The following is a 13008-nucleotide window of genomic DNA, read 5'->3' as shown; positions in this document are numbered from 1 at the left end:
TTACCACTCAGTATAGAGTATGACTACATATCTGGAAGTGCATATATAATTAACTGAATGTAAAATGTGGAAAAATGTTTCAAATGATTATTGAATTTTGCCATTGCTCCATTTAGTAACACACATTGCTGTAAGATTCCTTCATCAATCAATCAATCAATCAATCGGTGGTTTTAGGGGGAAAAAGAATTATGGTGATACATTTATATGTATATCTTTTAGTTAGTTATAGCTTTTAAAAGATTTAGATATCCATAAAATAAAAGTAACTGGTTTAGTTTTACAGCATCTGAGAAATGCAGCCAATATGTTTTACCTCTATATTCTTAAGTAATCTTTCAATAACTACAAATAAAGGGTTAAGATACATTATTCATACAGCATAACTGCTTTTAAATGTGGAAAGACTGGTGCCCTCTGCTTTGTGAACTGGCCATTATAACACAACTCAATTGGTTTTGCAGATACTGAACAGGATTTTGGAACTCATGTTCTCTTTGTAATTTTATAGGGAGACCAGTTTAAAATGAATTCTGTCATTGGTAATTACTGTGCATGGGAGTACTACAACAGCTAGCTAATGCATTCATTCATTCATACATTCAAAATATTTATATAGCCACCCATCTTGCAGAACACAACCCTGGGAGGCTAAAAATAATAAAAATAAATAAGAAAAATAAACAAAAAAAAACAAGAAAAAGAAGAAAAACCAGGCATCCAATCCATCATCAACATTCATTCATTTATGCAATTATTGCTTAGCAGATAAATAATTGTAGAGAGGATAACTATATTTCTGCATTTCTGAATCTTTTTTTAATACAAAGTCCAGCTTAAAGTCTCGAATTCTGTTTGTCTGTGCAGACAGACAATATTCCTTGAGATTCGCCAACAGTATTCCTTTGGCTCCAAAGAAAGTGGCATATTGAACGGAAAAGTGTGAGTGATGTACCGAAATAAAATATAATTCTGTACGAATAAGTGCCCTTGTATATGTTTATATACACATGGAAGTAAGATTCCAAACATATATGCAGTGGTCAAGGTGTTACACAAGGAACAGGGAGACCTAGATTCTAGTCCTTTTAATCATGAAATCACACTCAGCCCAAAACAGGAAGAAAGAGCATTATGGATACTGCTTTGAGCTCTTGCTCAAAAAAAAGGGCAGGATATAAATCTATTAAATAAATTAATAATGATAATAAATGGACAAAAATAAAATAAATAATAAATTGCAACTAAGTCATCATATGAATCATGAATTTTCTCTTAATAAATGGTAACAGTAAAATATATTTATATTGCCCTTCCAATAGGATTAAAAATAAGACCTGATCTTCACCTGTTGTACATAGTAATAATTTGATAAAGATAAAATGTTTTACCTGAACATTTAACTTGCTAGTGGTATTCAAGACTTTCCTCTCAGCATCTTGAAATGCCCTCTGCAATCTTTGTTCCATTGTCTGAACAAATCTGCACGACTTTATGTTGTCTGATTCATCCACAAACTGTAATTCTAGATGAACAAGAGCCATTGCATTTAGTGAATGTATATTTTCTATCTGCCTTGTTAAAATCTGAAACTCTACACGTATCTTGAAGAACAAAGTGTCTTCAAGTCAAACTTACTCCTGATGACTTCATCAACACAATTAGGTAGTCTTCTTGCAACAGTACTTAAGTGGTTGGCCATTTCTTTCTCCTGGGATGATTTTTACTGCCCTATCTGGCCTGATAGTTCTCCCAACTATGCTTAGGCTCCAAGCCCAGGCAAGGTCAGCCCCTGAATTCAAAACTAACTTCTAATAAATGAAACAAAATTCACTGCACAAGATTTCATAATATGGCATTAAAATAGAGCATTAAATATATAGTACAAGTATATCTTGCTTAACAACCATTTGTTCAGCAACTGTTTGAAATTATGGCAGTGCTGGATGTTACCTCAAAGTTCTGGCCACAATCACATGATCATGGTCCAGGTACTCATATGCCCAGTTCACAATTACTAAATCACAGGAAGCTGTGTCACATAATGACTATTGGCTGCTGGCTTTCCACAAGCAAAGTCAATGGGGAAGCCAACAGAGAAGGTCACAAATTGCTCCCACCTTTTGTTCAATCTGCAGTACTCCCCACCAGCCCACAGCCTCTACCGGTCCCCCTGACTTGTGCACAGCCTATGCCGGGCCTCCCACAACTTGCGTGCGACCTATGCCAGCCATCCCCCACAGCACCCCCACACTCCTTACCTAAGACGCCTGCCTCTCCCTGCTTAATGTAGGTCCTGCGGTTACAATAGCATTGTACGGGATTGCTGTCGCTATGTGATGTGGTTGTGTGATGTCAGACTTTATAAACACATTTTTTAGCGATAGCAATTCCAGTGTCAATTGTGGTCATAACCTGAGGATTACCTCAGTAATGCTAGTAGTATGAAATACTATGTTTCTATTTCAAGTAAATTGATTCCAGTCCAGCTAATTATGATAGCTGCAAGCAGTACTGTCGTTTGGATTTTTTTTCCTCCTTCCTCTTTAAATCTTTTGCTTTCTGTGACATGTTTTAGATGGTTAAATGTAGAACAGACACTTTTAATAATGGTGTTTGTTAAGCACTCTGCAAACCTTTTTGAAGAGTGTTAAAAACTTTTTTAAAGAACGGAAAAATAATCTGATACAGTTAAAGGGGTAATAAAAATCAGATGTTGTTGTAACACATATAAAAGTGTGCTTTGTTGCTTTAGGCCTATTAGTTTTAAAAAAAATAAGCAAATTTTATCAGCTAATTCATTGTTACAATTAAATTAGCTAATTTTATCTAATTACATGCCAGTATCTTAATTTTCAAGGGGCAGATTGACCCAATTGTTCTCAATACTATTTGATAGAAGAACAAGCTTTAAACAGAGAAGGAATGAACCCCCACTTCTAATACATTTTGATTACTGGAACACAATCTCTTTTGTGCCAAGTTTAGAATCCTGGATGTACAAAGAACTTTTTACTTCCTGTTCTAACACTGAAATTTGTAACTGTACTAACAGATATAACCCTATTACTTCTGAGAGTGTACATTTGAGAAAATTTACCTGTTTTCAACTGAAAATGATAAGCTGGCAGTGGGTTCCATGGCAAGGCTAAGACAGCAACAGAATGAAGATTTGGCACATGTTTCCTAATATCTAAAGTGGCATTAGTAACACCATAAGCAATTAGCATTTCAATAACCACAGCAGGTATGAAAACGAGTCTGTCCTGAGTAACATAGTAACCAATTGTCACATTGTTTGATTGTTCCAAAATTTCTATCTGAAAAATAAAAAAAGATAAATATGCATTTCATATTCTTCACAATTAAGTGTTTTGTTTCAGATCACTCAGAGAACTTTATGACTCCTCTGTTCAAGGAACTAAAAACATTAATCTCAAAGAAATGATCAAGACAAAATTGCCCTTTCAATAAAATTATGAATAATTAAAAATGTTTTGTTAGATTAACACTCATTGAAGAATGAGCACAGAGTTAAAAGCACTTGGCCATAGGTGACCTGACTTACTTCAAATGGATTATTCTCTTTGTTGACTATTTAGTATTCAATAGTCCTATATTACTAAGCTCTACGCCAGTTACAGTGTTGTGGAAAAATGCAAGTTGTTATAGCAAAATACATATGATAAGTTTCTTCGTTCTATGTTATACTGTATGCAAATATGTATTAAGAGCTTGCCTTACAAGACACTGGAATATTGGAATGGAATACTAACTATGCATTTTACAAATCTATACAGACCATTATTCTTTCGAAATAATAAAATAAAATAAATAAAATAAAAACAGCAACAGAAGGGATACTAAAGTTGTAGAAACCAAAATATTGTGCAAACCAGAGAATAGCTTAACAACAGTAATAGCTCTCTTATTGCACCTCCTTAAATATTCTGAAAGTAAATTTTGTATGCTGTTTCCCTTTTTCAGATTGAGGTATTGCTTCTCCTACAAGTTAACTGATCTTAACTGAGTAACTGTCACGTTTCCGAGGGATAAGCTCTTCAAAGGACTCTGAGGCATTTTTTTTACCTTAAAAGTCTTTTATTAGACCCCTATGACATTGGCAATGCTTGCTGGAAGCTGGAATCTGAATTCCCCTCCCCTTAGCACAGGGGTGTCAAACTCAATTTCATTGAGGGCCGCATCAGCGTTGCAGTTGCCCTCAGGGGCCGGGTGGGTATGGTCAGGGTGGGCGTGGCCTACTGGGTGGGCGTGGCTAGAGTGCATATGGCCTACTCTACATTCGCATCAAGGGTGCCTATGGGGGCCTGGGCAGGAGTGGGACAGATCTGAGGGTCTCTGGCAGAAGGAGGGTCTCTGGGCCAGGGCCAAGGCAGTGGGGGCCGTTCCCTCACTGTTTCCGGGATGGCTTCGCGGGCCACATGAAACCACTTCGTGGGCCAGATCTGGCCCCCGGGCCTTGTGTTTGACATGTCTGCCTTAGCACAATAGTATTAAGCACAATTCTCCTCCTTTCATTGCTGTCGCATTCTTCAATTAGTTTGAAGGGTCAGTTTTCCCTTCTGTTAGACAACCCGCCAAATTCTTATCTTCTCTTATTTCAAAACAACCTAGAGACATTCTTCCTCCTCCCCCACCATCAACTGATTCTAGCTCTAAAAGTAACACACAAGTTTTAAATATGAAATAGCTGCTTCTTCATCTTTTGTCAAAGGGAGAACATCCGATGTTAGCAGTGTTGACAGTAACATAATAACCAAGTTAGAATGGACCTAGGTCTTCTAGTCCTACCCCCTATTCAAGCAGGAGACTCTATACCATTTCAGACAATTGACTGTCCAATCTCTTCTTAAAAGCCTCCAGTGATGGAGCAATCACAGCTTCTGAAGGCAAGCCATTCCACTGGTTAATTGTTAACAAAAAAAATATCTAAAATAATAGAAGTCCCATTCCACTAGAATGAATTGCACATTCCATTCCGGACACTGCATTTTCAACCAGAGATTTTTCAATGCAAACTGCCCAGATTTTTCAATCTTAACAATAAAAGCTGCTGCCCTGCTCTGCCTAAAATCAAGGAAATATATTCTAAAAGAAACTGATAAATAAAAATAGTTTGTTTTCCTATTTGTAATGCACAACAATTGTATCAATTCTATACATTTTCACAAATATGTTTTAAAAACCCTTAGCTTGTGTTCTTAATCCGATTATAAAACAGACACCAAACTTGCTTACTTGTGCATTGACATTTTGATTGAAAGCTTGACGCAATGCCAGGGTGAGACCTTTAGTGACATTTTGTTTTAAGGAGCCACTCAGCAGCAGTCTTCTTGTATTCAGAAACAATACTAGAATGTAAAGATGCATATTTATTTAAAAGTATCCTTTGTTCATTTTCTCTATTATTTTTTATCCAAATCATAATGCCTGGCCATATAATTTATAAACAAACTGAATTCTGCAAGGGAATTTACATTCAGTACTGAAAACTTGAACTCAGGTAAAGATTATTATTTACAGCCAAAGACCATTAACTGTTAATCTTTTAAACCAACAAAAAGCATAATGTCACCGTAATCATAATTAAATAATTAGAAATCCTTATTGATATACATTTCTTAGAGAAATATTTCTGGCCTAAAAGAATCTGCAGCTTCTCCTAAAGTTTTCCTAATTTGTTTCTTGATGACAAAGTCTTCTCTCCTTCTTTTGGCTTTTTAATAAAATTAGCTTTTATACGTGGTCCCAATTTTGTAAATGTTCTGCATCCATGTACATCAAATGCTCTCATGAATAGTAATATCTGGTTGTGTGACCTCAGAACAACCTCTCCTATCCTGGAAGTCTCCAAAGTGTAACTGCAACTCTCGTAAATACAGGAGCCAGCTTGAGAAAGACTGCCTTGGAGGAAGAAGAGGACAATACAGTGGAATTAAGCAGATCTTGATATTGCCAGCACCTTAGAAAATGCCATTTGTGGAATCCGGAGGTTCAGGAAATCAATGTTCCCTAGCTGGTCCCATCCTTTATCTCCAGGCATAGATTATCCACAGGAACAGAGGTAATAGTATGTTCAAACAGAAGCCTAGAATCAAAGACACAATTTCCCATCTAGAAACACAATGTTCCCAATTCCCAAATCCTACCCATAATCATGGGAAGGCATGCTTCTCACACAGTTCAAATTAGGATCTTCCTAATAATCTTATACATTAGGAAAGTATAAGACTTCTGGCAAGATCAGAACTAAACAGACTAAACTTAAAAGAGGACAGATGAAAACTGCTCCTTGAGGGAGGTGGTCTCAAGCCACCAGCACTACCTGGGTGGGGAAGAGCCAGAAAGATCAAATACTGAATTTATTAACAATAGGGTTTATATTTTATGCTTGGCAATTGCTGGGACCTATTCTTAACTGCTTCTATGATTCTTGTAATAAACTAACTTATTAAAGAACTGTGTCTTTAATTGCTGGGACCTATTCTTAACTGCTTCTATGATTCTTGCAATAAACTAACTTATTAAAGACCTGTGTCTTTGAATCCTTATCAGTATGATTCCAAATATGTCAGCTAAAAGAAAGTTGGTGGCTGGAATGAGGCTGTTACATCAGCTGTCAAGGTCTTAAGCCTGATGAACAAACCAGCACATTATCCCATGTATGTTTATAAAAATCTTTGCTGGGCAGTTCCCTTTCTATCTGATACAATTGGGAAACATGAAGAAGCATCACGTGCAGTGCAAAACTGCAAAAAGAGTTTCCCACTATTTTGAGGTGAGAAAGTAAAGAACATTGTAAGGGGAATCTTTATAACAAGGATATCAGAATTAGAAAAAGATCTCCCCAACCTAGCCCTTCCTATGTGCATAATATGGACTTACCCTACCGGAGGTTCTTGGCCTCAAAGTGTGACCCTTAACCATCAAATGGTGGTCCATCCATGTAATATACCAAGATTCTCTTAGCCTTGAGATTAAGCAGGCTTTTCAGCATTAATGGAAGCAGCACTAGTTTTAGAACTGTGCTATAAGAACTTTGAGCTGTGCTGTGTAAAATTTTTTTAAAAAAAAATACCATCCATCCACCTAGTTAGCCTTTTCACTTTACTATGCTAATTAAAATGCCCCTGAAATTAATTATTACACTTTCATAATCAAAAACAATATCTAGCATCCAAATGTACGCATATTCATACCTGTCTTAACCAGCAGGTTTCTGGACAGCTGGCATTCCAGAGGGAGAACTGTTGTCACATTAACAAAAGCTGCAGTTGACACTGATGCAGTAGCAGCAACAGCGGCATTTTCAGCAGATGTAGGGAGAAGTCTAGCTGTCTTCGCTGATGCTGTAATAGATGTCAAAGCTGCTGTCATTGTTAATGGGTATGCAGTTGGTGTTTTAGTGATGTCTGGGCTTGTGGATTTCTTGGTGTCAAATAAAGTTTCAGTTTGTCTTGGTGCAAGTGTTGTGGGGACTGAAACTCTACCATATTTCTGAATTGGGGATGAACTAGTGATATATTCAGGTAATACAGAATCATCCCTTGAGACAACTGGAAAATTTGCATGTATTACTATTGGGCTTAAAGTTGGTGCCATTTTTGTGACAGTGTTATTTTTTGCTAATGTTGATTTTAACGTGCTTAATGCCATCACAGATGGTGAATTGTCAGTGCTCAGTGAGAACAAGGATGAAGTCAGCATTGGTGATGTTGGAGCTGATTTTGCTGTAACTGGTGTTGCTTCTGAAGTTGTCAGAGATGATAATACACCAGGAGACACAGACGGTAACACTGTAATGACAGAATGAGTAAAGTTGGTTGTTGGCAACAAAGAAGTTAGCTGCGTTTGTGATGCATGGATAGAAGTTATGACAGCTGCAAAAGTGGTATGTGTTTGCAATGGAGTGATTGTAGTGATTTCATTAGGTATTTTAACTGTACCTTGGGTATTATTTTTATTATTCGTGTGCAACATTCTAGTAGTTAATGCTGTAGATGGTTTGCTCAATTGATTATGTGTTTCTGAGTTAAAGTTATTTGCAAAATCTGTTGATTTTCTTACGATCAAGTATTCTTCAGTGACATTTAACGTTGGCACTGAGCTTACAACTGATTTAGTAGGAACTTTTTTATTACTAATTGTACCATTTTTATTATTTACTGGAACAGTTAATTTAGCAATGAACTGAGAAGCCAATGAAAGTGGAAGTGAGGTATAAAACATGTTCGTTGAGGCAAACAGCTTTTCAGAGTTAGTTGTCTGAGGTTTGGGTGTCCTGTGCAATTTGTCAGTAGAAACAAACAGCCACGAATGAAAATGTGTTGACAAAGTTGTAGAAAATGCATCCAGATTAGATGTTTCAGTGTTAGTAGCTGTGAAATCTTTAGATGGAGAATAGGACTGTTTTCGATAATCAGAAGTGAAATTAGTATTCCCAACTGTGAAATTTTCCAGAAAACTTTGAGATGTATCTATGTTTCGTTCTAATCGTAATAACGGCATTTCTGTGATCTGTGACAAAGTACTTGGGTTTTGAAAAAAGGGTGAATATGATGTTTCTATGGAAGATAACAATATGTTAAATTCTGAGAAACCCTTAGACTTCATTTTAGTGAAAGGTAAAACTGAAACTTGCCGAGCAGATGTTGCAGTTATATTAATGGATGCTACTGAAGAACTGGAAGGTTTGTTCTTTACATAACTCGTTGATTGTTTCAAGACAGGAATCTTTGAATGTGCTCTTTCTAAAGCTGTGTGACTTACAATATCTTTTGTGGTTAAAAATATCTGGGCTGTCTTCTTTCCATCAGTAGTGGACTGCCAATCTCTATTGTCCCAGTGAGGAACTAAAGCTTTATTTAACATATCTAAGTTGCTTTCTGAAGTGGCATCATTAAGGCCCATGGAAACTGTTGCTGGGGTTCTCAAATGTTCGTCTGATGAAATAACTGAGCCCAAATCATATGTGTCTGAAGTTATCATAGCAGTTTTGTAAGCTGTGTCAGCCATAGGTGAATGCTCATCAGCAGAATTATTTAAAAGTGGCTGTGATAAATGTTTTGAATGTGAGCCTAAAGTTGTGAATACTATTGAATTTTTCTCTTTTTTTGTTAAACCAAGATTTGGGTTTTGTTTCTTAGATTCTATTGGCTTTAGCTTCATAGAATCATTAAGTGGAAGTACAGATGTGGCAGTAGAGTGAGATTTCAAAAGGTCTCTAAAAGAAGTTGGCAAAGAAACTGGAAAAGCGGTAAAGGTTGTTCTTTCTTGTGAAAAAACATTATGAAGCATTTTTTGTGAAGGTGTTTGTTTGCTGGGAGAAATTGTTACAGCAAATCGTCTGGACGGTGTCTCCAAAAACCAGTAGGGAGGGATATTATTTGCACCAAGAACTGGGAACACTGTAGAATCCTTTGTGAAAGACTGTTGTTGCAATAATTTCTCCACAGAAAAATTAGGAAACCATGTAGTAGCTTCATAATTTCTATCTTTTTTAAAAACCCAGGTTGATTTTGTGACATGAGAATTTGTTAAGTTAGTCTCTGAAACAATGTTAGGATTTGATGTTGAAACAGTAGAATGAGAGGCTATGTAAGCTGGCCAATTTGTCGTCATAATTAAGGAAGAAACGTCATGTGTTGAATAGGAGGCAGGAACAGTTGCCCATGTTGGTATTTGCTCTATTGCATTATCTTTTCTTATTGCTTCTGAAAAAAATAGAGTTGGCCCTGTTGAGGAAGACATATTAGTCAAATGAGAAAGTCTTTGACTTTCAGGAGATGTTAATGCTCTCTCTTCTGTAGATTTTGACATTATCATAAAGGACACAGCAGTAATGGTTTCCAATAATGAAGACAGAGCACTTGAGGTATGAGTAACGGATGCAGAAATCCATGGGATTGTTTTCCTTCTTTTAAGAACTGGGTATGATGTGGTTACAAACGTGCTGCTTTTTTTCAGAGACGTTGTGATATCCGTTGGTTTACTTGTGAATGGTGGGGTAGAAGATGCTTTATGGATTAATTCAGAAAAAGAATTATTTTTTCTAAAACTCAGTGCAGCTCTCTGATTAGGTAGTACATCAAAATCCTGACCGGGTATTAATACACGGAAAGCAAATGAATGCCATTTCCTATCCCTCGGATATATATATATCTTGGCTGTCTCTATGGGATGCTTATTAATCAATTCAAAATTGTAATCAGAGGAGGTAGCAACCAAAGATTCATTGCCAACAATTCTGGGTAACACATACTTTGTTGTGCTCAGTGAATTACCTGATTTTTTATTCAAATTAGATTTAGCTGTGTTCGTGCTGAGTAAATGTTTTACACTTATGGATGAGGGCATTTTGGTAGATGACACAGATGACTTGGAAACAACAATGACATGAGGTGTATCCTTTATCAAAGACAAAGGGGATGATAATGGAAAGTTTGGAAGTATGTCAGATCTTAATGTGATTTCAGTTGAAATGGAAGATGTACATGGAATTATCTGAGATGACAAAATAGAAGCTGGATGTGTCACTGATGATGATGTAGACAATGTAGGGGGCACACTAATTTGAGGCAAACCTGATACAATAGTCATTTCATCAGCTTCCTGAGACTTCGTTGGTGATTCAGTTGAAGGTTCCTGCGATGCACTGTTGCCACTGCCTTGATAGAGAGTTGGTAAAAACCTAGTTTGGTCCATAGTTCTGGTCCGAGTCCCTGCTAATGTACTTTTTATTATCTGAAGCAAATTAGCATTCTCCAAGGCTTGCCTCATTGAAATGTCACCCACTGAGGAAGACTCAAGTTCTTTAGAAGGCCATGTTGGTGACAATACAGCTCTCCAGTTGGTAAAAGGTTCTGAAGAGGGAGCAACAAGTATCCGTTGTTCCTCAGCACCTGAAAGATAATACATTTGTAATGAAAACCTACCAAGCGACTATTAAAACAGAACACGTGCACCTGGAAACAAGAGGCTTAAAGTGTATCTGCAGAAAGATTCTCCTCACAGAGAAGAGAAAACTTGTGAGATAAATAATAACAATAGAGTTTCACTGACACTGGTAAATGTACAGAAAAGTAAAATGTATGATAGCAAGAATAAATTACAGGTGAATATAAGTACAGTTAACATGCTAAAAGGCCTATGACTGCCAACCCTGTTATCAGTTACATAAACTACAAAGACTTGACCAAGCTGCACTTGATAAAATTCCCAATGTTGTTATCAGCTTCAATATGCCAACGTATTAAGAAAGCTGGAGTCAGAAGCCAAACAAATGAAAGGAACGCTGACAAGTATATATTGGTGACTTGGCAATCAATGCTGCATATGAATATTGTCAGCCTTGGCTAGGTTCCTTCACAGAGCAGCTGTAGGTGTTATCTTGCCAGCAGTAATTATGTATATACCGTATATACTTGAGTATAAGCCGAATTTTTCAGCCCACTTTTTGGGCTGAAAAACTCCACTTCGGCTTATACTCAAGTCAACAAAAAAAAAGAACTGTCCCTTCGTTCGGAACAGGCTGCTGGGAGAAGGGAGCGGCAGAGCCTTGCAGAGCTGGCGGCAGTCCAGCGTTGTTTCTCCCCCTCGTGCGTGCGTGTGTGTGTCAGACCCACGGGAATGGCTGGTAGGGAAGCGGCATTCCGGCATTCCCCCCCTTCCTGTGTGTCGAGCCCACGGGGCTTGACACACAGAGAAACGCAAATGCCGGACTGCCGCCACCTTTACTAGCCATTCCTGCGGGTCTGACACACACACACACACACACACACACACACACACACACGCACGAAGGGGAGAAACAACGCTGGACTGCCGCCACCTCTGCCAGCCCTGCAAGCCTCTGCCGCCCCGGCGTTGGTGGTCGAGCACTTCGGAGCCGGAAGAGAATCTCCCGCAGGAGGAGGTCGCGGCTTTCTCTCTTGCTTCGGACTGCAAGGATTTAAACTCCAGGAACAAATCCCGATGGAAGTTTTTTTTTAAAAAAATACTCCTCCGGGTCGGACAGGGGACCCAGGCTGAGGTCTAGGGGTAGTGGGGGGGGGCTCGCAGACATAGATGGGCTCAAGTGGAAGCCAAGCAGCCCTCCCGAACCTGGGCTTCTGGACGGAGCAGCCGGTGGTGCGTTTCAAAAAGCAGAAAAGTTGGATTTTGAACTTTTCAGCAGCGCATCTGCACCCGCTGCTTTTATGACCGACCTGCCGTTTCCCCCCCCTCCCGGTCCTTTCCCCCGTCCAAGCGGACGCTCCAGGCTCTTTGGGGGGGTGGGCGGGCAGGGGGGGAAAGGAAGCGTGCCGAGGCGCCGCTCACCTGCGATCGGCGAGTGCGCTGGACTCGGCTGCGTGTCCCTCGGAGGGTTCAGATCATTCCGGGCCAGAGCGGCTTGGCGGGCGGGGCCGTTGGGCAGGCGGAGCGGTGCAGCGGGGGAGTCAGGGCAGCTCTGCCATGGAGCAGCTGGGGTGGGTGGGTGGGGGGAGGAGGAGGAGGAGGAGGAGGAGGCAGAGAGGAGCGAGCGGATGAAAGACGGAGCCTCCCGTGGCTACCGCTGCTGAATATTGCAATGAGCCGCCGTCTCCCTATGACCGCCGGCGAGGGGATTTCATCAGAGCACGCAATCGGGGCTCCCCGCCCCTCGGTCCTGCCCAGATGCAGCAGCAGCAGCAAGACCACCCCCCCACACACACACACACCTCCGGTCTACCTTACGGCCCGGTGACTTGACCCCGGGGATAGATCGGAAAGAAGGCAACAGACCTTCCTGCCCCTTCGCTGAGAAGGAGCTCCAGCAATGAGAAGAGCCAAGGGGTGGGGCACCGTGGAGAGGTTAGTGGGTGGTGGTGGTGGCGGCTCTTAGATACCGCGTAGATGCAGGGGTCTTCAAACTTGGCCCTTTGATGACTGGTGGACTTCCTGGAGAAGGAAAAATGCCTGGAGAAGGAAAAATCGGCCGCAGCCTCGGGGTAGGCTTCTCCGGGGGCG

The 13008-nt window shown here is 39.6% G+C and overlaps 1 protein-coding gene across 1 annotated transcript in view; it reads right to left on the bottom strand.

The window, feature by feature from the left end:
* Positions 1 to 13008, bottom strand: part of KIAA1549L (KIAA1549 like) — a gene marked incomplete at its 5' end in the record, with an annotated part of 185302 nt that overhangs the window by 100042 nt on the left and 72252 nt on the right. The window contains 4 exons of the mRNA XM_083357765.1: positions 1392 to 1525; positions 3101 to 3320; positions 5260 to 5372; positions 7221 to 10922. Of these exons, the coding sequence (XP_083213891.1) occupies positions 1392 to 1525; positions 3101 to 3320; positions 5260 to 5372; positions 7221 to 10922 (4169 nt within the window). The remainder of the gene's footprint in view (positions 1 to 1391; positions 1526 to 3100; positions 3321 to 5259; positions 5373 to 7220; positions 10923 to 13008) is intronic.

The sequence above is a fragment of the Vipera ursinii genome, assembly GCF_947247035.1.
Source record: "Vipera ursinii genome assembly, chromosome: 1".
Classification (NCBI taxonomy): domain Eukaryota; kingdom Metazoa; phylum Chordata; class Lepidosauria; order Squamata; family Viperidae; genus Vipera; species Vipera ursinii.
Note: the sequence above shows the minus strand (reverse complement) of the source record. Positions and strands in the feature narration are given on the sequence as shown.